This window comes from Antechinus flavipes, chromosome 2 (assembly GCF_016432865.1).
Source record: "Antechinus flavipes isolate AdamAnt ecotype Samford, QLD, Australia chromosome 2, AdamAnt_v2, whole genome shotgun sequence".
Classification (NCBI taxonomy): domain Eukaryota; kingdom Metazoa; phylum Chordata; class Mammalia; order Dasyuromorphia; family Dasyuridae; genus Antechinus; species Antechinus flavipes.
This window is the reverse complement of record NC_067399.1, coordinates 617,342,029-617,366,319: the sequence shown is the minus strand read 5'-3', so window position 1 is coordinate 617,366,319 and position 24,291 is coordinate 617,342,029. Positions and strand designations below refer to the sequence as shown.

The window sequence follows — 24,291 nt, the reverse complement described above, 5'->3', positions numbered from 1 at the left end:
AACAATTCTGTTTCGATTTACCATTGATTCTGTTATCATTCCTTTTCACCTCACTCAAATAGAGAGCCAAAAAACAGCAGACAAGAGATGTCTCTCAAACAAAGACAGCAAAGGGTTAAGTGACGTGGCCAGGGTCACACAACTATCTCCCTAACACTGAGGCTAGTTCCTCTCCACTGCACTATGCTGTCATAATAAGGAGGCCTGATTTACAGAAATTGTCTCCATCAGAGAGATATGGCAGCCAATGAGAGTCTGGGCTCAAAGTACAAAGTAATTAGCAAAACATGGCAAAGGATGACTGAAAACTAACAGGTAATTACTTCACAGACCAAAAATGGCACAGAAAAAAACAAGCCTTTAGAAAACATGTCCTAAGAGCCAGCATCACAAACCCAGGGTAAAGGAATCCTTAGAAGTCATAGTGCAATCACTGCATTTTACAAATGAGCACGCTAAGGCCCTGAAAAGTTACTTGCTCAAAGTCACACAGGTAAAAGTTGAATCTGAACCTAGGTCCTCTGACCACAGAGGCAGTGAGTGCTCTTGAAAAGAAATAATGTAAAAGTATTTTTACAGTGATTTATTTTGGGCTAGGATGATACTGTAGTGACCACATTTAAACTGTTTCCAGATGTATTAAGTGAGAAAATACCAATTATCACTTAAGATTAAGTCATGAAGAATAACTGGACCTCACTAAATATATTAAAAGTTACACAATTTTAAATGTACTCAGGGTTCTATTTGTAAGACATCTCAAAAGAAAATGATTACTGATTATGCTTTATAGATCTAAGAAGATATCAGCAAATACAATAGCTGCTTTTCTATATCTCTGGGAATATAATGAACTTTGAAGGCTCTACAATGGCAAAGCACTTTCCAATTATGTTTTTAAATTATCCAGTTCTAAAAATATATAAAGAATTGACTCAAATTTATAAGAACACAAGCCAATCCCCAATTGATAAATGGTCAAAGGATGAACAATTTTCAAATGATACAATTAAAGCCATTTTTAGTCATATAAAAAATGCTCTAAATTACCACTGATTAGAGAAATGAAAATTAAGACAATTTTGTGGTACCACTTCATACTTCTCAGATTGGCTAAGATGACAGGAAAAAAACATGATAAATGTTGAAGGAGATGTGAGAAAATTGGAACACTAATGCATTATTGGTGGAGTTGTGAGTTGATCTAACCATACTGGAGTACAATTAGAAACTATGCCCAAAAGGGCTATCAAACTATGCATATCCTTTGATTCAGCAGTACCACTACTGGGTCTGTCTCCCAAAGAGATCATTAAAAAAAGGCAAAAGAACCCACATGTACAAAAATGTTTGTGACAGCCCTCTTTGTAGTGGCAAGGAACTAGAAATTGAGTGGATGTCCATCAGATGGAGAATGACTGAATAAATTATGGTATGTGAATGATATAGAATATTATTATTCTATAAGAAATGATCAGCAGGATGATTTCAGAGGTCTGAAGAGATTTCCATGAACTGATCCTGAATGAAGTGAGTAGAATCAAAAACAAGAAGATTATGTTATGATCAAGCTGTGATGGACTTGGTTCTTCTCAGCAGTTCCGTGATTCAAGGCAATCCCAATAAACCTTGGATGTTAAATGCTATCCACATCCAAAGAGAGAACTACGGAGACTGAATATGGGTGAAAGCACAATATTTTCACCATTTTTGTTGTTGTTTTTTTTCTTTCATCTTTTGATCTGATTTTTCCTGCACAGCATGACAAACATGCAAGTATGTTAAGAAGAATTACACACGTTTAAAATATTGGATTGCTTGCTGTCTATGAGCAGAGGTAGAGGGGAGTGAATGAAAAAAATTTAGAACACAAGGTTTTGCAAATGTGAATGTTGAAAACTATCTTTGTATGCATTGAGAAAAATAAAAAGTAATTAAAAAAAAAAAAAGAAGGAAAAACTACATGGAAGAGATGCATTTAATCTGGGATTTTGACTAGAGATAGGAAGTAGAGTGTTCCAGGCATAAAAAAACCTATGAATAAAAGGAGACTATAGAATATGATCAAGAAATGAAAAATCCAATGCGAAAGACTTCATTGAACCGATGTTGAGTGCAACGACTAGACCCAAAAGAGCATTATACACAATAAGAGCAACATTTTACAATGATCAACTTTGATAGATTTTGCTCTTTTCAGCAATACGATAATCTAAGACAATTCCAAAAGACTCACGATGAAAAATGCTATCCACATCCAGAGAAAGAACTATGGAACTTGAATATAGATCAAAGCACACTAGTTTCACTTATTTTTCCTTTGTTTGCTTTTTCACTCTCATGGTATTTTCTCTTTTTCTTTGATTCTTCTTTCATTAGAGGACTAATGTGAAAAGATGTTTAAACATAATCATACATTTATAACCTTTATCAAATTGTTTGACATCTTAATGATTGGGAAAGGAGGGAGAAAAAAATGGAAATCAAAATCCTATAAAATGTAATGTTGAAAATTATATTTACATGTAATTGGAAAACAAAATATTAAGTGAGGGGGAAATAAAAAAAAATTTTAAATGAAATTATCAGATTCATGACAAATTAACTATAGAGATAACTTTGATAATCAAGAGAAATATAAAACTAGAAAGTCTTTGCAAATATTTAAATACCTACTATGTCTAAAGAAGGATAAGTACATTTAAAAACACAGCAAAAACATAAGATTAATAAATTCAAATATATGCAAAGTAGTTCAATCAAAGTTAGTATGGGAAAGAGAATAACTAAGGCTGCTCAACTAAGATGTTTTCTAATGTTATGGAAGATGTGTCTCATAAAGCAATAGAATTGCTGATTTATGCTAAGATTCTCCAAATGCTCTTATTCATAGATGATACAATATTAATTACATTGAGCCCTGGATACAGTAAAGCCTCCACAAAACACACAAAAAGATTAAAACTAAATCCTTAGAACTGTAGGACAAGTAGATTGTCCATCAAGCTAACCCATCAATAAGTATTTTGGAAGAAATAAAGGATAGAAGTATTTTCCTCATACAGTATTAGAATCTGCACACTACTGGCCAGTGAGCCTGACTTGAATTCTTAGTAAGATTCCAGAATATAGATTAAATTAGTAAAATACCTAGAAGAAGTGTTCACAAAGACCCAGCACCATCTCATTAAGAATAGGTCATGCCAGGCTAAATTTATGTTGTTTTTTATAACACTAAAAGATCAAAAGGTAGGGCAGAGTTAAGGACTGGCCCTGCGAATTCCTTGATAGAGGGGTACTCCAGGGAGAAAAAACTACCAATACAGGTAGGCATCTACTACAGAAAGCACTACTGAGTTATGACTTTCACAGAGTCCCATAACCAGTATGGATATGTGAGAAAGGTGATACTTTTTAAAAATATATATCTTTTACAAGCAAATGGCTAATTTGGCTAGACTGCTCCAAGAACTCTTCTTCCTTTGAATTGTCCTGGCTAACAGCAGAAGCAAGGGAAAAGGAAAAAAAGCTTCCACCTTCCTATACCTGCACTCCCAATTCCCACTGTCAAGGAGAATGAAAAAAAGGGAAGTAAGAAAAATGTATTTCTATTTTTAGCCTAGCTCTAGGAATCTACCATAAGATCCAGAATCAAGAGGAATGCTTTTCCATACTTCCCCATCCCATCATCAACATACTCCCTTATCTCAGTCTTCTTACATCTTACTCAGGCCATGGGATCTACAACTAAATCCATAAGTTTAAGACCAACGGGGTAAATCCCCATTCCTATTGCCAAGGTTATACTGAGGGACAGGTTATAAACTGTCATGTGTCTACTATGTCACATATATTCAGAATATTACAGAATAGTATAGCAAAGTATAGTATACATTATATATGGCAGCCAAAAAGAAAGGCTAATATAATTTTAGTCTACAGAGATACAACTTCTACAATAAGGCTGCCAAAGATCATTGTATTCTGTTCTAAATAAGTGAATTCTGAATAATTAGGTCCAATTCTGGAAATCATCATTTAGAAAGGAACTGATAAACTATAGAGCATCTGGAGGAAGGCAACCAGATGATGAAAGACATCACACTGAAGGAACCTAAAGTATTATCCTAGAGACAACTTTAGAGGGACATAATAGTGATCTGCTAGGATTTGAAGAAAACTATTATGTGGAAAGGACATTAAATTTCTATTTCTATCTAGAAGATAGAATGAGGAACAATATGTACAAGTTTCAAAGATTAAAAGGTAAGGCATGAATCAAAACAAAACAAAACAAAGGTACTTCAAAGAGGAATATGTCCATAGACCCCTTGGAAATAGTGAATTCCTTGTCATTAGAGTATTTAAAGTAAAAGGGACTCTTGACTCAGGATGGAATGAATCTTCCAACTCTGAAACTCCATAATTCTGGTTCATGGGATTTAAATAGTTTTTTCTTTGTTTTTATAGTATAGTCTGGTAAAATAACTATCATTTGTAATATTTTATGTATATATTTATATGTAAATGTATTCAAAATTCCAAAAAGGAAGCTTAAAAATTGAACTCTGATTCCTAGTTTGTGAATTACAAACTAATTATTTCTGTTTTGCTTAAAACTGCATTTATTAGGGGGAAAAAATGCTATTTCCCAAAGCTTTCTACTGTGATAATCTGAAAATTAATTATATGTCCTCCAACAGTCTGCTTTACTTGCCAAAACTTACCTCCCACTATTGCCAAACACAAACTCTATTCCTGTTAAGACATTCTTCTAGTGTCACATCCATCACATATAATTCACACTTATGTACCACCTTTAACTTGCTTTGCTCCTATCACCGGGGTAATTTTTTAACTCTCTCTCTCTCTCTCTCTCTCTTTTTCATTTTTTTTTTAAACACCATGGCATATCTTCCATCTCCTTAATTTTCTCATTGAAGACTTCCCTGATTATCCCCAAATCAAAAATAATCTTCTTTCAGCTGCTAATGGCACTTATACTGTTTCATACAATTCACCAGCATCTGATTACATATAGTTCTGACTGTTCTCTGGTGTTTTAATTGTACAAACACAATGCAAGCTATTTGAAAGCAAGTTCTGTCGCATATTTACATCCCTCTTATTACAACATCAAGTACAACATAAAGTACACAGAGATACCTACTGTCTGATGTGACTAACAATATTTAATCCTTTGAGATAATCATTAATTTCTTAGGCCAATGGAGTATTATTTATTAAATAAATATATAAAATTTTAGATGCACATAGAACTGTGTGAAATGCTAGACCAAACTGTCCTGATATATCTGTCCCAACTGCTTATAATCTTTAAAACAAAACAAAACAAAACAAAAAAACAATATGGCCTAGATATACATATAAGAAGTACATTAGAATAGATATGTAGATATTTAAGTGTTATGATGGTGCTAAAAAAGAGAAAACAATCATGTTCTTTATCCTTCCTGAGGTACAGGAAAAGATAAACAGACTTTCAAGTTCCTAGTCTACATCCAGAGTGTGAGAATTCACAAATTTAGCAGCACCTAGGTGATAATGATTGTAAGTATTACAAATTGTTAGATTAGAATTAGAACATCTAAAAGAGTAGGATAAAATTAAAATAGTTCTGAAACAAATGAAATATAACAAATTGGTAGACAAATAACCCGTACTAAACCTAATTCAATAAATTTGAAGCATAATACTTAATCTTGAGAACAGCCAACTAACCAACATGCTATGTGTACCTATCTAACTTTTGAAAGGCAGGCAATTCTTCTACACATATTTCCACAATTATCATGCTGCACAAGAAAAATCAAATCAAAAAGCAGGAAAAAAGAAAACAAAAAGTAAGCAAATAGCAAAAAAGTAAAAATATTATATTGTGATTCATATTCAGTCTCAAGTACTTTCAAAACTACTTCCCAAAGATTACCCATTTTAGTTTGAATTTTATGAGTCCAAAGGTTTTTGATTTTTTAAAAGAAGACTCATTCAACTAGTCAGCCTAAAAAAAAAAAAATCACTGATATTTTTATTAAAATTCATCAAGCCTCATCCCATCTTGATTTAACAGAACCTTTGTATACATGCTAAATGTTTTGTTCTTTAATAATAAAAAATACAATAAATTTGCTCCAAAATAGGAAATGCTATACTCATACCACACCCACTCAAAAGAGAATTTATTTCTCAAAATTTATTAATTTGAATTAGTACTGACTAGCAATCTGAATTAGAATATTAGGTAATGATCCTGCATAAATATGGTTATTGAAATGACTTAAGACAAGGGTTTTTAACCTTTTTTACATCTTGGTTCTCACTGTTAGTCTTTTGAAGATTATGGAATCTTACTCAGAATAACGTTTTAACTGCATAAAATAAAATATAGAAAATTACAAAAGAAACAAAAGATATAAATAATAATAAAGGCATGCTTTTCCCATCCAAGTTCCTGGACCCTTTGAAACCTAACCATGAACTCTGGTCATTTAATGAATCTTTTCCATCTGTGAATTATGTGTTATTTTATAAATATATATAATCCTAGCCATCCATCACTTGTAAATCAACACCAAAGCAAAATGTCATTATATATAAACCAAAAGATATTTTCAATTCCTCAAAGACACACTATCATGCATCTTGACTTCTGCAGGCAGGCAAAACAACATGAGATTAGAATAAATGCTATCTAACAATAAAAAAAATTTTCCTGTCTTAGAGATAACAACAGGGATTTAACTTGTTTTGACAGAAATCACCCTAATCTTTTACTAGTTTACATTTTTTTAAAATGATATTTTGAAATTTCTCTTTCTCTATATGAATGCAATTTATAAATCCATTCAAAGAAAGCTTCTAGGGTAGAATAATGCAGACATAATCCCAAAGACATTGAGGTTCAATTTCCAACCACCATAACAAAGCAAATACAGAAATAGTCACATGATTTTTTTTTGTTTGTTTCCCAGTGTGTGTAAAAGTCATGCTTACACTAAAATGTAGTCTATTAAGTATTCAATACTGTTCAATCAACTTTAATCAAAAAATACTTTATTGCTTAAAAAAAAAAAAAAGCTAATCATCAGCTGAGCCTTCATTAGGTCATAATTTTTTTTGTTCATGGAAGGACTTAGCTCAATTTTTGGATAGCTGTTAATTGATCAGGGTGGTAGATTGCTAAAGGTTGGAGGGGGATGTAGATGTACCAATTTCTTAAAATAAGACAACAATGAAATTTCCCACAACCAACTAACCCTTCATTTCATTTGAATACTTAGAGGTCACTGTAGGATTATTAATTGGCCTAATTTCAATATTGTTATCTCAGGTTAAAGGGAGGCCCAAAGAGAGGAAGAGAGGCAGGGGAACAGCCTCTCAAGTGGAATAGTTTAAAAAATTAGTTAGAAAATATAATATTTATAGAATCTAAAGTTCTTAGTTTGATACAGGGATGGTCTGTGACAGCTCCAAGACAACAGCAATAGTAACAACAAAAATCACCAATCACTGATTATGGATCACCATAAAAATACAACAATTAAAAACATCTGAAAGACTGCAATAATTGTCAAAATGTGTCAGAGGCATGATGTGAGCACATGCCAGGGAAATATAGTGTGAATTGACACACTTAACTCAGGGTTTCCCCAAATTTTCAATTTAGGGGAAAAAATAAACAGTTCATGCAATATCTATAAAGCACAATAAAGCGAAGTGCAATAAAACAAGATATGCTTGTACTCAAGGCAATAACACCAGATATAAATTCCAGGATGTACAATGTCAGTCAACTAAAATGCATATGATAGATTATCCCATAAATTACACACTAAGTAAATTTCTGCTATATTCTAAAAAGTCTCTCTCTCAATAAGAAAGAAAAATGGCATGAGCCTTGGATGCAATTATAATGCCAATGTGAATGCATGTATAAGCACAGGCAAATCACTGGACATCTCTGAACCCAGAGTCATTTAGTGGTAAATGTAGTGGTCACAGTCTATATTATATCAAAGATTCTGAACCTTTCATGCATTATGGTCCCTTAACAGTAGTCTAGTGATTGTTACATATATTCAAAATGGAAAGAAATGCTAATTTCAGCAAGAGGTAGTGAAAATAAAGTGTATATTTTTTCCTCGTACAAGTTCAAAGATCCTCTGAAATTTAACCATAGGTAGAGTGAAGCCCTCAAGTTAAAAAACCTTAGAACAGCTGATTCTAAGGTTCCTTCAACCTATACTAAAGATTAAGGGTGAATTTGAAAACCATTTTCCCAGATGGTTTCATGGCACCCCCTTGTGGCAAACTCTCAAAAAAAAAAATACAAACAAAATTTTAATAGTATAAATATGACTAAATGAAAGTAATTGCTCAGAGAATTTTGGAGTTAAGAGACCCTAGGGTCAATTCATCCAACTTTCTCATTTCCACTATATATAAACTGAAATCCAGAGTAATTAATGGTACGCCACATGGTTACAAAGGTTGGCAAAAGACAAAGCAAAAATTCCAGATAATGGCTCTTGGCTCTCAGGCTAGCACTACACCACACTATCTTTTTAAAGATACACAACACTCCTATTTCAAGCTATATTCAATTTTTAAAATCTAAGAAAATAAGAATTTGAATAATCCTCTGGAATTATATATTACAGGATTTTGACCATTAGCTGAAAGACACCATTGTTTTATGTAGTCTACAATCAAATCTAAAATGTAAGATAACTGGAAAATGTTCAGAAGGTGTCACTGAAATTCTTTTAAGTCTTATAATCTATATGGAGCTAGGAGGCATAGTGACAGTGCCTAAATAGTAAATAGACACCAAGTTTTGAATCAGAACTCATCTTCCTGAGCCCACATCTGGTCTCAGAAACTTCCTAATTTTGTGACCTTAGACAAGTCACTTCACCCTGTTTGCCTCAGTTTCCTCATCTGTAGAATGAGCTCCAGAAGGAAACCACTACAGTATCTTTGCCAAGAAAACTCCAAATGTCATGAAGATTCAGACAGGACTGAAATGAATGAACCACAAGGCCAATGGAAGGTAGGGGATCCACCAAGGACAGCAGGTGCAGAGCTCAGCCTTGTAACTAATCTCTGTGCATGTGACTCTGGATTCGAAGAGCCAGAGATAAAGAAGTCAGTAAAATGACACAAGAAAAGCGGATCTGGCCTCCACATCATGTCCACCTACAAGCAGAGTTAGCTACTACAAGTGGTTCTGGAAACTCTTAATATATGGCAGGGTCAGAAGCACTTCTTAGGACAGTAACCTCACTGTAACACCAACAATAACACCAGAAGAAAGCGCACTCCATAACAGCAGTGTTGTTCATTGAATTATTCCAAGTAACAAACACTCACATCACTACAAAGAACCTTGGGACAAAATGCCATCGTCCTCTAGAGAAGTTCTCTCCAAGAAGAGATATAAGTGTGCGCAGTGTCTGCACATAGCTACCTGGGCCAAACAACGCTTTCTCAATTGTGGGCTAGGAAGGGAGGTCGTGAGAGAGAACCTCCTAAGAACGTAAAATGTAACAAAATAGAACCAAAAACAATGATAGCTAGATAATAGCTAGCACTTACATAAAACTTTAAGGTTATGAAGCACTTTATAAATATTATCTCATTTGATTCTTACAATAACCCTGGCAGTTAAGTGCTATTATTATTCCCATTTTACAGAGCAGAAAACTGAGGCAAACAGAAGTTAAATGATTTACCCAGGTCACACATTATATCTGAGGGCATATCTGAATTCAGATCTGCCTGACTCAGCCAGTATTCCTATCCACTGCACTGCCTAGCAGCCTCTAATCGCTTGGTGAGGTAAATGCCTATTTTATGGATGAGAAAACAACCCTGTAAGGTATGTATTTATTTTATAGATGAAAAAACTGAAACTTAGAGAAATTAGGGACTTGCCTATGTCCACTCTACTACTAAGTTCCAGACATGGGATTTGACTCATGCCTTTTTCACCCCATATTCAGCACTCTATTCAGTATCCCCATAAAGAAAACTAATGAGACAAAAAAATAAATAGATGCACTATCATCTTGAAACAGGTCTTAATAGCAATCTTACTCTTGTATCTCTGAATCTTGAGAAATTAATGGAGTCAGGTTTGTATTATTTTAACTAAGTTACAAGTACCCTTACATTATTTTTTAGTATGATAGACACAGAGATTAATTAACTAAGATACAAAAATACAAAGCTAATTAATTGCATCAAACAACCAGACTTTAAGCTAATTCCTATTTCTTGTTCTAAAGACATATGGGTAAAATGGTATTTTATATTCTTTTAAATGTTTATTTGAAAGACAATATTTTAAAAAAGCATTATTTTCTTCTTTTTAGTTTCATCTTTCAGGTCACTAGGTGACACAGTGACCAACCCAAAATTCCTGTGAGAATAAAATGAGGTAATATTGGTAAAGCACTTAGCATGTGCTTGACACAACATAGGCATTTAATAAAAGTTTGTGCCCTTCATTCCCCATGAAGCTCTAATGAGATACCGCAAATAAAGCACTAGATAATTGTAAAGTGCTCCACAAATGTTTGTTAGAATTATTGTCCTCAAGTGTATACATACATACACACACTCTTTCTCTCTCTCTTTTTCTTTCACTCTCCCTCTCCTTCTTTCTCTCCCTCTCCCTCTCCCTCCTCCTTCTCTTCCTCTCTCCCTCTCTCCCTTTATCTAATTCTTGGTTTCACAGATATGGAATATCAAGCTGGAAAGGGCTTAAGAAATTCCAGCACTCAACCTTGATGGAGATAGTTCAGGACTAGGAACCCTAACTCTTGGGAATACCAATCTAAAGTCCTCACTCATCATCCTAGGAAATGACTTCTGTTGAGACACAGCCTGGCAACTGTTTTTGCTGGCTCTAACTGCAACAACTACTAAAGACACAAAAAAGAAAGTTCTTGCAACAAATTTCTAGGTAGTGTCAACAAATTCAATTGTTCAACATATCAAGAGATTGACTTAATTTTTATTAGTGGAAATATGACATTTAAGAAGCAGCACTGCCATATGCTTTTGTCTCTATACCCAGAGTCTCATGTGGTCTTGCCATCTATCTTGGAGCCACAATGCTTACTATGAAATTTCCCTGAGAGCAAGGACTTTTCTAATAGGTTCTCCAATGCTTAGCACATAGTAAGCACTTAATAAAAGCCTCATTTCATTCATTCATCCAATCCCCTTATTACCAAGATGAGAAAAAGGAAATTAACAATGGGAGAATCCCATGGTCAAGATCAAATAAGTGAGTTAGGAACAGAGATTGACTGTGCAGAATCCTGGACCTACACCTCTAAACACTTTTTTACCCACATCTCAATAGATTTTTTAATCTCCATAAGTTGAAAACACCAACCAATACCAGATCTAAGCCTATCTAATTATTAGATAAAATGCAAGAATGAAAATCTTTGTATGCATTTATTATGCTCTATTTCCTGTCAACCATTAACGGTTTTTTAAAAATTGTTATAAAAATAAACTTTATTCTTAAAAGCATTATGGCATAAATTTATTTGGAGAATTTAAATAAATCATTACATTGAATAATTTTCAATTTAATTCAATGACACTATGCTAATATATAAATTTAATAAATGTAAAAAAAACCAACAAAGTTGCATCGACTCTCATGTATCAGCAATTTATATCTTAAGACAACAGTATTCAAAATACTCCAAATATGCTTAAAATGACATTCTCCTTTTCTCTAACATAATGGAAATTTATTTTTATCTTCCTGTGGAAAACTGCAGTATTAAAAGTATTGATTCATTTAGAAGATAAATTATAGCAAATGTTTCAGATTTAATTTAATGGAACACTACACAGGAGGGCCATAAAACGGCATATTCATTCCTGGTGCTTCCAACAGCTGGCAGGGAGGAAGGCTAACATTAGCACTTAAGATGCAAATAGCACTAAATAAAAGCCACTTCAACTTAGCAACACTTTTGCAGTTTAATTTCCAAATAAAAAATTTTCAAATTACATTTTGACATATTCAGTGGTTTACTTTAACAAAATAATTAGATCAATGATTACATTGGTGATCTCCATCCAAATGAGTATATTAACATAGAAAAATCCTGTTGACCTTAATCTTGGGGATATAATGGGTAAATGTGAACAGTCCTTATAGATTCAAAATAAGTGTCAGGTAATCTTAAATAACTTGATGTTTTAATAGGTATCATTAGCTACAGAATTCATCACTCAAATCAAAGTAAATTAAAAGGAAAGCTTTTCGGAACACTAATACAAAAATGAATTTCATTCCAAAATTCGACTAACAAGTAAATACCATATTAGATTTGATAGTTAGCTGAAATTTTCTTTATTCTATTTTATTATTCACATTGAAGTGACAAAACTGTGTTTTATTTAATACTGTGCAAAATTTAAAAGAAATGAAAAGAAAAATACTCACAACATCAGTTAGATATACATAACACTAAATAGTTGCTAGAAAAGACTATTTAAGAACTTATAGTAACCTAAACCGAACAATTGACCCATTCAAACTAAATCTGTTTTCTTCTTTCAATCCCACTTAAATTTTTTTTAAAAGATTACTAAGACATATGCAAATGAAAAAGAGGACTTCTTTTCACTAAATCTAATAATAATGTCCTCTTGTGCTGTAAATTGTCAGCATTCTGTCCTAAATATCTAAAAATCAGATGAAATATAGAAAGAAATAAAGAAAGAAAAAAAAAACATTCTGAGTCTTTTCTTATTCTATCTCCTATTTTTGATTAAAACAAGAAAAGAAATTCTAATAATCTTCATTTCTAGGCAGAACAACTCATCGTTACTGGAGAGAAAGGTGAAAAATAGTCAATATGCAATGACCAGGAAATATATAACACAATCCCTACAGAAACAATAACTTTGATCATTTCATCATCATCATCATGATAATTCACTCACATCTGCTCTTTTCATGAAACTTGTCAAAACTTCTTGTACCTTTACTCTCTGAATGCATCAATCATTTCTCAACAAGGTCACCATACTAAGGGAAAAGGCAACCATGTCAGAGCATTCTTGATTAAGGAGAGAAAATATGATTTAACTCACAGGAAGATTCCTATAATATCTTAAACAGTGGCACCTTTTACTGCCACTCCAGAGTATTAAATTTAATATTATCTTCACAGAAAAGTAAATCACAATATTCAATTTGGGTCTGAAAGATAACAAAAATGCAAATGGAGCATCTGCATTTTTCTTATGTTCTGGTGATTTTAGTAAGTATAAAGAGAAAAAATTAATAAAAATAAATTTATTTTTAAAATAAAATAAACACAAAATCTTAAAGTCAAACAGAATTATTTTCAAACTTTCTGTAGCATCAAAAATAAGACCTTTTTAAAAAGCAAGGTTTGGGGATTTATTGTGAAAACATACATCCTTCTCTAATATTACAACAGACTGAAAACCTGAATTAAGTATTTTATGCCCACCTTTCAGCATCACACATGCCAAAACTCCATAAACCAGACTTCAAATTACTGACACTACAAAGATGATAGATTATTTTGGATTTTACAACAACTACCATAAAAATGGACCTTGACTTTTTTTGATGGTTAAAGGTCAATTAAGACAATCAAAGCAAGCAGGAGAGATATTAAAATGCATTAATCTGCCAACATCAGAGTGAAAGACAACCAGTGGAAAATCTAGTTATTGCACCCTTGACACAGTCTGACATCTGCTAGGATGCAGCAAGTGATTGCAGTCCCAACACAACATAAGAGAAAACATTTACTTCAAATACTTTGAATTGTATCATATTTCTGTGACACTTTCATTCTTCAGTATTGCAAAAGTTCAAATTTATATTTTAAAATCTATATATGTGTGCATATATATATTTCTTTACACACCTGCTCAATGATCTTTTCTATAAAATAGTTCACATATTTATGTTAATTTTTAAAATATGATACATTCAGAAGTGGTCTAACTTTTCACTAAAAAAATCAAAAGGAAGACATATAATTGCATAGATTATGAAGATGGACATGGAGATGGAAAGAAAGTCCATTGAGTTAGTCAGTCAAATGTATATAATAGCTAATTTACATAGCACTTTAAGATTTATGAAGCACTTAGCATACCTTATCAACATATTATACCACAGTATTTACAACTTGTACATGAGGTATGGTTGGACAATGATCTAAAACCAAAATTAAATGGAAAAACTACAAGTTTAGGAAAATATGAAGTATCTTTATGATCCCAAACTGCCTGCTGTCACAAAAGGTCATCTTTTTATACCATGATTCTCCCAATGATGCTATAAGATTATGAATCATAGACCATCATCTCAGAATTAAAATTACAAGTATATGGAAGGGAAATGTTATTTAAAAAAAAAAAAAAAGGGTGGCTAGTAGAAGATTAAAGTACAAAACATGACTTGCATAAAAGAGATGGTATAAAAGACATCAATCCTAGCAAAGAAGGCCTGTCAGATTGCTAAAGTAAAGGATAACAGGTAACCAACCTGAATGTTATGTTATACTCATAAGATATCAAAAGAACTATAGGAAAGTCCCGAAGACATTGGGTAGATCCTGTATGAAGGATTGTTATAAAGATGTAGTCAGGTACCACAAAGGGAATTGTAATCTCCATTAGTAAAGTAAGAAAATGAATCCACTTATGTATCAAAGTCTGGAACAAAAAGAAGTAATCTAAATATGTTCAGACAGCTAAGGGAACTTGACTCATTTAAAGTTTAGACTTCCTGAAAATTCCAACAATCTCCATTCTGAACAACTATACTTTGTCACTGATAAGTATACTTCTTTTTAGTCATGAAAAAAGCTCTGATGATATCCAAAGATGTCAAAAGTATCACTACAGCAATCACTAGGATACTTACTCCTATAATACAATACTATTCAACAGCACTCTTACCAATATAATTTACAGGGAAGTTCTTATGCATTTTGAAAGAAAGCATTGGAAATAGAATATTGTTTCAGAGGTTAAAAAAAAAGTTTATATTTTATGAATGTTTTCTTAGGTATTGAAAACAATCATGAAAGATTTCCTTATAGGGCAAAAACTTTAAGTCATTTAAAAACATATTTCCATATTTCTTGCTTTTTATATAGATGCACTATTAAGTAATAAAATATTATAACTAATCCAATTTGTTACACTAAAAAATGCTTTTTTGCTTCATTTTAGTAGGCAATCAAAATTATATAAAATTTATCTTGTTAGACAAATAAATGAAGAAAATGATTAATTTGCAGCAGCATGCCAAAATAGATGTCATTAAGTGAATGAGCCAAGTAGGTAATATGATCAAACAGAATAGCTGAAAATGATGGAACACAGAACAAGCAAATTAGGAGTATTTTCAACTCCTTACAATGATTACTATACTATAAATATACTGTACCTTATCCCAAAAGTCGACCAAAGCTGTAAAGTCCCATTTCTTGGCATATGCAACGTTATATTTCAATATAGCATCCTATGGAAAAAGCATCAACAAAATCTAAATCACTGACTGGGATACAGAACAGTTGTACAATTAACTCAGTTATCTACTAAGAAAGTGTCCGTTTATATAGAACTAAGACATTTTTAGGTAATAATCCAAACTCATCATCTACCTACCATATGTCATATAACAATAGATATACACAAAGAAAACGCACATTCATTTTTAAATAAGCTTATGATAAATGCAATTTAAAAAGTTAATTAACCATGGATTGTGGCAAGTGAAGAATGAGATAGGAAAACATATAATGTATTTAATTCCAATAAATAATTTTTCAATTGCCTAATATTTGATATTTCCTGTTCAATTTCTGCCACGTCAGAAAGCCTCATCAAAATTTTTTTTTATATATTTGAAATTTTACCTATATCCAGCAAACTGGTTAAGATGATAAAAGATAGGACTAGTCAATGCTAGAAGAGTTGTAGGGGGAAAAAAAATATCAATGCACTGATGGTGGAAATGTGAATTAATACAATTCCATAAAGGAATTTAAATTTTTGCAAATAAAGTGACTAAATTGTTTGTATATTTTTTGACCTGGAGATTCCAGTTAAGCAGGTACCCCAAGGGAATCACTCATTATAAAAAGTAAAACTTGACTCCAAAGAAGAACTATAGCAAGACACTTCCCACTATTTCTCTGCAGAATTGGAGGGGCATTGCTTATGCTGTCAAAAATTTTCAATTTCTTGATTGGTTTATCTCATTTTTCCTTAAAATTTGCTTTAAAAATAAAATATGCCCATTATAAATGGAATTAGGAAAAATTAATCAAGGACAGGAGGATGGAACAAAGAAATATATGACGCTCTTAAAATCAATAAATAAGATTCTTATTAGCATTTCTCATATTTTCTGTTCAACTACTATCCTCTGTCAGAGCCTAATCAAAGAATTAATTATACCTAAATTTTCACCTTATATCCAACATATCTGCAAAAACAAAAGATGGTTCGGAAGGGTTACTAGTAGTCAGGCACAGCAATAAACTACTGGTAGAATTGTGAATTGGTCCAACTATCTACAAAGCAATTTGGAGTTACATTAGGGCCAAAAATGTCTGTATCCTATGGGCTGGAAAAACCACTACTAAAAAGATATACCTAAAGGAGGTAAAAGAAAGATTCCAAATGCAACAAAATAATTGTAGCAGTACTCTTTGTGGCAGCAAAGAAAAGGAAGAAAAGTTTGTGTCCATCAATTGTGAAATGGATAAATGAAGAAGGTTTAAAATATGACAATAAAATCACAACAGGAAGAATTCACAGAAGCATGTAAGAATTACATGAACTGATATGAATAAATAGAACCAGGAAACCAACCTAGTTTCATATTAGGTTTCATACAATAATAATAATGAAAATGCAAAGAATAACAACAAAAAAAGAAACTAAGTGCTATTTAATTGTAAAAAATAATAATAAATAAGATTATCTCTGAAGGAGATGAGAAAATGAACCTCTTCTTCTTGCAAAGGGAGGAGATTATGGATATACAGTGGCTATGTATTGTCAATTCATATTAGCTAGTTTTGCTAAAATGCTTTCTACATCCTCCCCTCTTCTTTTATGCTTTGTTACAAGGTATGAGTTTAGCTGCCAGGGAAGAAATATAGATTCAGAAATGGTGACCAAAAAAGTTGATTTTTTAAAATTCAGCAATTATTTATAGTTTTGTTTTTGTACAGACTATTTTCAGGACAAAAAAAAATGTATATTAAGGAGTATTTTATTTACATTAAGACCTTCCAGCATGTTGGAAGAATTCCCAATGGCAAATATGGAAAGACAAGGACAGCAGCAATTCCAAAAGATAAACAGAAGTACTAGGTTACGATATGCATGATCTGAAAATACAGTTGAATCAATGAGATCAAAGTTCTGTTTGATACAGATGATTATGCCATCTACTGGTGTACTTGTTTAACAATTCAGAAAGACAACTAGCTGAGTCTGTTCGTGTCAATATAATTCCTCTGCATTAACTGTCTTCTAACATATTGTTATATAATTCCCCCAGCAGTTTTTGTCAAACTGTGAATCCTTTTCATGATAGGAGTTTTGTATTAGATACATTTGCGTCTGTTTCTTGTATTCCTATGTGTTCTGATGATCAATTTTTCTGTTTCTTAATCTGTACTGAATTATTTTAGTAACTGCTTTATAGCACAATTTGAGATCTAGCACTGTTAGACACCCTTTGCTGCCATTTCTTTTTGCTACAGTTATTCCTTCCATGTAACTCTCTCAATCACAGTTTTGATATATGTCAGGCTGGCATAAGAAATTAAATGCATAAGATGCAGACAACATATGAAGGCCAACAGATAACACAGAAAAAGTTTACAAGTGCAAAAATGCATAAAATATGTGTAGTATTGTACAACAACAACATATTTTACCTTCTAATACCATAAATATACACAATTTCTTCTTCTCTGGTAGAAAAGAAGGATCAAAACAATTTATGCACATTTTCCAGATTACAGAGGTACTATATCCCTAACTATATTACAGATAACTGTCTCAAGATTACTGACTTCCCCCTCTCCATGAATTTCATTATTTTTTTCTAGTTCTATAATCATTTGATACTTTGATTGGCATGATACTAAATAAGTAAATTAATTCAAGTAATGCTGTCATTTTTGCTATATGACAACAATATATACTACCCATGAGAAAAAATTTTCCCAATTACTTAAGTCTATTTCCATAAACTGTTGCATTTATATAGTTCTTGCATATATTTTAGACCTTTATATTTATTTTAAAATTTTCCTCAGAAACAGCTACACCCAAAGAAAGAACACTGGGAAATGAAGGTAAACTGTTTGCATTTTTGTTTTTCTTCCCAGGTTATTTTTAACTTCTGAATCCAATTCTTCCTGTGCAGCAAGAGAACTGTTCGGTTCTGCACACATATATTATATCTAGGATATACTGTGACATATTTAACATGTATAGGACTGTTTGCCATCTGGGGAAGGGGGTGGAGAAAGGGAGGGGAAAAGTCGGAACAGAAGTGAGTGCAAGGGATAATTCTGTAAAAAATTACCCAGGCATGGTTCTGTGAATAAAAAGTTATAATTATGGAAAAAAAATTTTCCCTAGTTGTATTCAAAACAATCTTTTTTAAGATTTTTGAGCTCTAGGTTCTGGCCTTATCCCCACACACAATTAAAAAACCACATTGTATATATTTTAGAATTTAGAAATTCCTAAGTACTTTATCCATCCTATAATTTTAAATGGAATTTCTTATTTATTTCTTCCCACTTTTGGCATTATAAAGAAATTCTATGGGACATTATATAGAAATCCTGATGATTTATTTTATAAACTGGACATTTGCTAAAATCAATTGTTTCAATTATTTCTAATTGACTCAGGTTTCTTTAAAAAACACCATCATAACAACTACAAAATGTTAATTTTCTTTACACATGGGTATTCTTTCAATTTCTTTTTCTTATTTTAATGCTATAGAGAGCATTTCTGATACCATGTCAAATAGAAATACTAATAATGGACATCCTTGCTTAAATTAAATTTAAAAAAAATTAAAATTCATTTTCACAAGGAAATAACTGGGGAAAAATTTTTTGCAGCAAGTTTCTTTGATAAATGTTTCATTTTTCCATGATATACATATATATATATACATATATATATATATTATATCTCAAGGAAATAAATGAAACCTGCTTATCATAAAAAATTCTCAAAATTACTACTAATTAGAGAAATAAAATTAAAGTAAATGTAAGATTCAACCTATTACCATCAGTGGCAAAGATGACAAAAAGGAAAATGATAAATGTTGAGGCTATGGGAAAACAGGTACACTGATCTTGGTAGATCTACTCTGGAATGGGTTCAACCACTCTGGAAAAAAATTTTGAATTATCCACAAAAAGTTACTAAACAGTATATTCCTTTGACCCTACTATGCCACTAGCTAAGCATATATCTAAAAGAGATCAAAGAAATTGAAAAAGGTCTTATGTGTATAAAAATATTTACCGCAGCTCTTTTTGCTGGAGCATAAAACTGAAAATAAAAAGGCAGTCCAAAAATTAAAGAACAATTGAATAAGTTGTTGTTTATGAATGCAGAATGAGAAAATGATTTCAAAAGGACATAGGAAGACTCATATGAACTGATACAGGATTAGGGAAAAAAACAAACCACGATGAAAGCAGAAGACCACTTATGACTCTAGAGGACCAATAATAAAACACATTAAATGCAGACTATACATGTGCACGCACACGAACAAACATACCCCCCCCATAATCTTTGAAAAAATAGATTTTGCTTAACTATGCATATTTATTACAAGAAATTTGCTATTTATTTTTTTAATGGTGTGGGAGGAAGAAAGAAGAAAAAATAGATTTCTTTTAATTTTTCAAAAGTAAGGTAGTTAGAGAGGTCCTAGAGATGTGAAATGTTGCAGCAACTTTTAATTAGTTACTGTGTATTATTACTTTTATTTTGTTACAAGAAACCTCCCACAGAGCAAGAGTAACCACTAACTACTAAAAATTTTCTCATTATTTGGGCAATTAGAAGGAGGATACATAAATAGAGGGTATAGCTTATGAATTGAATATTACAGAATGGTATTTAAAAATATTAAGAGTGAGAAGGAATGCACTGGAGAAGAGAAAGGGAAAGAGTAGTTATTGGAATAAATTATCTCATATAAAAGATATACAAAACAGTTTGTACAGTAGAAGAAGAGATAGGGGAGAAGGGGAAAGCACTTGAATCTTTTTTTGATTAGAATTGGCTCATAGAGGAAATAATAAACACACTCAGTGGGATATAGACATTTATCTTACCCTACAATAAAGTAGGAAGGGCAGAGAATAAGAGAAGGGGAGGAAAGGAAGCTAGTGGTTGAGAAGCTCATAGAAGAGAAGGAAAACGGGGAAGCAGTCCTCAGAAATAAAATGATTTTGAGGATGGACAGGGTGAAAGAAGAGAGAAAGTAGGATAAACAGGAGGAAGAAAAAAGAACAAAGGGCAAAATATGTTAACAATCATAACAGGGAAAAAATTCATAGCAAGTTTCTCTGATTAAAGACCTCATTTTTCAAAGATACAGAGAAGTGAATCCAATTTATAAAAATAAGACTCATTCCCCAAATGAAAAATGGTCAAAGTATATGGCATGGTCAGGTAGTTTTCAGAAGTAATCAGAGTTATCCATAATCATGTTACAAAAAAGTTCTAAATCACTTTTGATGAGAAAAATCCAAACTAAAACAACTCTAAGGTACTATAATATTTATTAGATTGGCTAATATAACAGAAAAAAGAATCGACAAACATTGGAATGTAGAAAAACTGAGATGCTAACTAATGCACTGTAGGTGGAGCTGTGAACTGATTCAATTCACTCCTAGAGCAATTTGGACTATGTCCAAAGGGCTACAAAACTGTACATACCCTTTGACCCAGCAATACACTACCAGGTCTGTATCCCAACGATATAAATAATAAAAAGGAAAATATCTGTACCAAAAAATGTATAGTGGATCTTTTTGTGATGGCAAAGAACCAGAAATTGAGAGGACGTTCAACAATGGTTGAACAAGTTGTGGTATGACTGTAATGGAAAAGAAATCATTAATCTATATTTAATATCAATTTCTTGGCCTATATGGTTTCTTGCAAAGGAGTACATACAAAATTTTTTTTTACCTTTATGACAGCATTCAAGGGACTCTTTCTGCTCATAATTCATAATAAATACTCGAAGTTCAAAAAAAAAATTTCCTAATCTATGTAATTACTGACTATATGATTTCTAAAAAAACCAAAATGTTTTTATTCAACTATTGAGGTAATTGTCCTTCACATGCACATATTTTTTTCCATGAGTCTGACATCTGACATCTTAATCTGATAACGTAAGTTACATAATGAGTATTTCTCATCATGCTCATCAATAGGGGTTTAGTTTTTCTCATAGTTCCTTTAGCATAAAGAAGAAAATGAGCAATTTGATATACTGAATTTAAAATCATTGGGAGGAAGAAATTAAATTTAGACCAACATCCTCTTAATTTATCACAATGAGTTTAAATAGTAGGTATTTGTCTTAAAACATAACAACAACAATTGTTATTATGATATGGAACTTTAATATAATACTTTAAATATTTATGATGTAAAAATATTTTTACTATGATGTCCAATACCTCAAAATTATAATTACATAAAAATTCTGAGGAATAAAACCTCAAAACTCCATTATTATGAAACACATTTTTTTTTTACTTCAAGGATCTATAATTTCATCAGTGTGATCATTTACTTTTACTAACAGTTTAGTAAAACAAGTTATATTGAGTGTCTACAGCTAAAAAAATTTATCAACCTGAGCACAGACTCTCGTAACTCAGCTTTTCTTTGGTCTTCTTTAGTCAAAAATAAATGTGTATTTATATACATATACGTGAATATATACATATATCATTCTATCATCCCTGACCTCATGTTCAAAGTGTTCCCTTGAAAGGATATACCAGAGCTTGCACTGTATGTTTGCCCTTCAAGGCAATCCAGCATCACAATCATGCTACACTGATGACCTAAAGACCAGTGGATATTCAATATTTCAGCATATAATCATTTTTACGATAGAAAACATATAATAAATCACCAAGCTGTAAACTATTTAAATTAACAAAGGATATCTGGTAAAAAGCTATGAAAACCAAGAGGAGACTTAGACAGTAAAGGACTTAAGAACTAGAAGCAATCCTAGCAAACATCTAGTTTAATCTCCTCTCTTTACAAATCAATGAACAGGCATCTGGAACATGCCAACTTTGTGCCAGATACTATGCTACCTTCTGGAGATCTTAAAGGAAGTAAAAGTTAAGATGAGAAGGAAAGCAATACCAAGCATGGAGGATTCCCAGGGCAAAGGCACCAAGAGAGAAGATGTAAGCCATGTGTGAGGATCAGAGAGAAATATACTTTGCTTTACCAAAGAGCACAGCAAAAAAAAAAAAAAAAAAAGTTGAGATTAGAGTGACAGAATGGTGCTTGATTTGTATTTTATCCTAGAAATAAGAGGGAACCACTAGAGTTATTTAAATAGAGCAACAATATGGTTATATCTGTGCTTAATGATAATCCCTTCGGCAGTTTATATGAATTATGGTCTAGATGGGGGAGAGACCTGAGTCATGAAGACTAATCAGAAGATTATTGTAATAGTACAGAGAAGAGGTAATAAGGGCCTGAAACTAAGATATTAGCTGACTGAATAGAGAAAAGGGTTGGACACAAAAAATGTTGTAAAAGTAGATACAGCAAGATATGGCAGATATTAAAAGAAACAAGATCTGAGGAAAAAACTGTAGTACCATATAAGCATTAGAATTTGGATGTGAGCCTGGCTTTTAGATTCAAAACCTAGTACTCAAAATTTCAATGCCCTCAAAAAGACATCTAGTCTTTTTTTATCCAATAAATTAATGCCTTCTACTATTGTCTATTCAGATATTTTGACCAATTATCAATTAGGGAGTGATATGTATTTTTATAAATTTGAGTCAGTTTTCTATGTCTTAGAAAGGAGGTGTTTATCATAAACACTGGCTGTAAACATTTTCCCCTAGCTTTCTGGTCCCTTTTAATCTTGGATTCATTTTGCATTTCATAATGTTTTCTAGTTTTTTTTAGTTATAAATTCCTCCCTTCTCCAAAGATCAGACAGGTAGACCGAGCCTTTTCTATGAAGTTATCTGAAGAGACGACCTGACAATTAAATGGAATTTAAAGTGTTCCTTAGGATGAAAAGAGCCTTCTATTGAGGGAAAAACCTCAAGGTCTCTGCATATGGATCATCATAAAGAATTGCTAAAGGGATTGATAATGAATTAGTATTTAAAAGTAGTCCATTAGATCAACTGTGATGATCTTGGCTTTTTCAATAATGAGGTGATTCAATTCCAATAGACGTGATGAAAAGTGCCTTCCACATTCAGAGAGAGAACTATGGCGACTGAATGTGGATCAAAGCACAATATTTTCACCTTTATTGTCGTTGTTTACTAGGCTTTTTTTAATTCCTCATTTTTTTTCCCTCTTTTGATCTGATTTTTCTTGAACAGCATGACCAATGTAGAAATATATTTAGAAAAATTACACATCTAGTCTATATTGGATTGCTTTCTGTCTTGTAAAGGGAAGAGATGGAGAAAGGAGAAAAATTTGGAATACAAGGTTTTGCAAACGTTGAAAACTATCTTTACATGTATTAGAAAAAAAAATGTTATTAAAAAAAAAAAATCACAAGGCCCTGAGTATCTTATCAAATAAGCACTAGGAACTGTTTCATTTCTGTCTGTATGCACAGTGCATACACATAGGAGGCACTCAATAAATGCTAACTGAATTATAGGTATTAAAAAAAAAAAACTAAACACTGACTGTCTGTATCTACCACGACGGTTAAGATTAGAAATGAGTTTCCTTCGGTTAATTTAAATTAGTACCAGTGACAAACTAATGCTTTCACTGGTTCCTGAAATTAATCTAACCAAAATAACAGTGAAAAATGATTCTATGTTCCAGTTCTTAGAAAATTATCTCCATTATTCATGGAAATTGTCCTTGTAGAGGCAGATTTTTGGATTCACTTAATATTCC

General features: G+C 32.1%; 1 protein-coding gene across 1 annotated transcript in view; it reads right to left on the bottom strand.

Moving 5' to 3' along the window:
* Nucleotides 1-24,291, bottom strand: part of PARG (poly(ADP-ribose) glycohydrolase) — a 116,396-nt gene that overhangs the window by 75,963 nt on the left and 16,142 nt on the right. The window contains exon 7 of the mRNA XM_051981866.1: nt 15,503-15,577. Within this exon, the coding sequence (XP_051837826.1) occupies nt 15,503-15,577 (75 nt within the window). The remainder of the gene's footprint in view (nt 1-15,502; nt 15,578-24,291) is intronic.